Here is a 1,701-nt window from a genome sequence, read left to right on the forward strand (position 1 = left end):
AAAGCCAAGATATCTATGAGTTGGCTGCAGTTGAAGTTTTACAAAATAATACGAGCATACGAAAAGCGAGTAAAAATTTTGATTTGTGCCATGTGACGTTATATAGATATATTAAGAAAAAGAAGAACAATGAATGTCCTATAATTGGCTATGTCAAACCTAGATTGATATTCACGCAAGAAGCAGAGGATAAGTTGGCTTCCTATTTACTCAAATGTTCAGACATATATTTTGGGCTATTGCCTACGGAAGTCAGAAAGCTAGCTTACCAATGCGCTGTAATGCTTGAAATAAAAAATATCCCCCCTTGCTGGCATGAGAATAACATGGCTGGACCGGATTGGTTTCAAAATTTCATGCGTAGGAATCATCGACTATCATTAAGAACACCAGAAGCAACGTCACTAAGTCGAGCAACATCTTTCAATAAAATCAACGTTAATAATTTTTTTGAAAAATATCAAAGATTACTTCAAAAGTATGAATTTACTCCTTCTCGCATATGGAACGTTGACGAAACAGGGGTCACAACTGTGCAACAACCTAAAAAGATAGTGGCTGCTCGTGGTCAAAAACAAATAGGTGCAATTACTTCTGCCGAAAGAGGAACACTCGTGACGCTCGCATGTGCTATAAATGCAGCCGGAAACTCTATCCCACTAATGTTTGTATTCCCAAGAATTAGATACAAAGAAATATTTCTCCGTGGTGGTCTACCAGATTCCATCGGCGTTGGCAATTCTTCGGGATAGATGTCAGAAAAAGAATTTGTCATATTCATAGATCATTTTATTAAATATGTTAAACCTTTCGCCGAAGAGCCCGTTCTTTTACTGCTCGATAATCACAATTCATATGTTAATATTGAAGTCGTTGAGAAGGCCAAGAAAAACAATATAATCATGTTGTCATTTCCGCCGCACTGCTCTCACAAACTGCAGCCATTAGATGTGGGAGTCTATGGTCCATTTAAAAACTACGTAAACCGAGCACAAACAGCATGGATGACTAATCATCCAGGAAAAACTATGACAATATATGATATCCCAGGTGTGGTTAAGGATTCATTACCACAGGCCTTAAACCCTGCAAACATTATGAGTGGATTTAAAGGATCTGGTTTATGGCCCTTCAATGCTGATATTTTTCAGGACAGTGACTTTGCAGCGTCTTATGTCACTGATCGTCCAATGTCTATTGACCCAGAGAAAGATACTGTGAATTTCACACAAAATGTTTCCAATTTGACGCTGGACCTTGAAAACACAAAATTATTAGAATCTGTTCCTGAACTGAATATAAGCGTGACGGACATAACAACGGATACAGCAGCAACTGTATTACTGATTCCAGATTCCTCTAGCGTGCTAAATAAAGAATGTGAAGTAGCGTTACTGACTCCAGGTTCGTCTGACTTGTAGAATAAATTAAAAAACTTTTCACCATCAAAAGTCAGACCTTTCCCTAAGGCTCCACCCCGAAAACGAACTACCCACAATTATCGCAAAAGAAAATCAGCTGTCTTAACTGATACGCCAGAAAAAGATGCTTTAGCAAGAGAGCATGAAGAAAAAATGAGCAAGAATAATAAGAATAAAGGGAAGGGGAAAATAAAGGGAAAAGGAAAGGATAAAAGAAAGTCGACGAAAACGATTAAAGAAAAAATTTATAAGGTTAAGAAAAAAATATTGAGTTCTGATT

The 1,701-nt window shown here is 37.3% G+C and overlaps 1 protein-coding gene across 1 annotated transcript; it reads left to right on the forward strand.

Annotated features, from left to right (window-relative positions):
- Positions 1-752: 752 nt before the first annotated feature.
- On the forward strand, positions 753-1,421 carry LOC108772330 (uncharacterized). Its single transcript, XM_018537853.1, has one exon. It carries the CDS (start codon positions 753-755, stop codon positions 1,419-1,421), a length of 669 nt encoding a protein of 222 aa, XP_018393355.1.
- Positions 1,422-1,701: the final 280 nt, after the last annotated feature.

The sequence above is a fragment of the Cyphomyrmex costatus genome, unplaced genomic scaffold (assembly GCF_001594065.2).
Source record: "Cyphomyrmex costatus isolate MS0001 unplaced genomic scaffold, Ccosl1.0 scaffold1002, whole genome shotgun sequence".
NCBI classification, from domain to species: domain Eukaryota; kingdom Metazoa; phylum Arthropoda; class Insecta; order Hymenoptera; family Formicidae; genus Cyphomyrmex; species Cyphomyrmex costatus.

Coding starts and splice junctions, on each gene's coding strand:
- LOC108772330 (XM_018537853.1), top strand. CDS start 753: ATGTCAGAAAAAGAATTTGTCATATTCATAGATCATTTTATTAAATAT.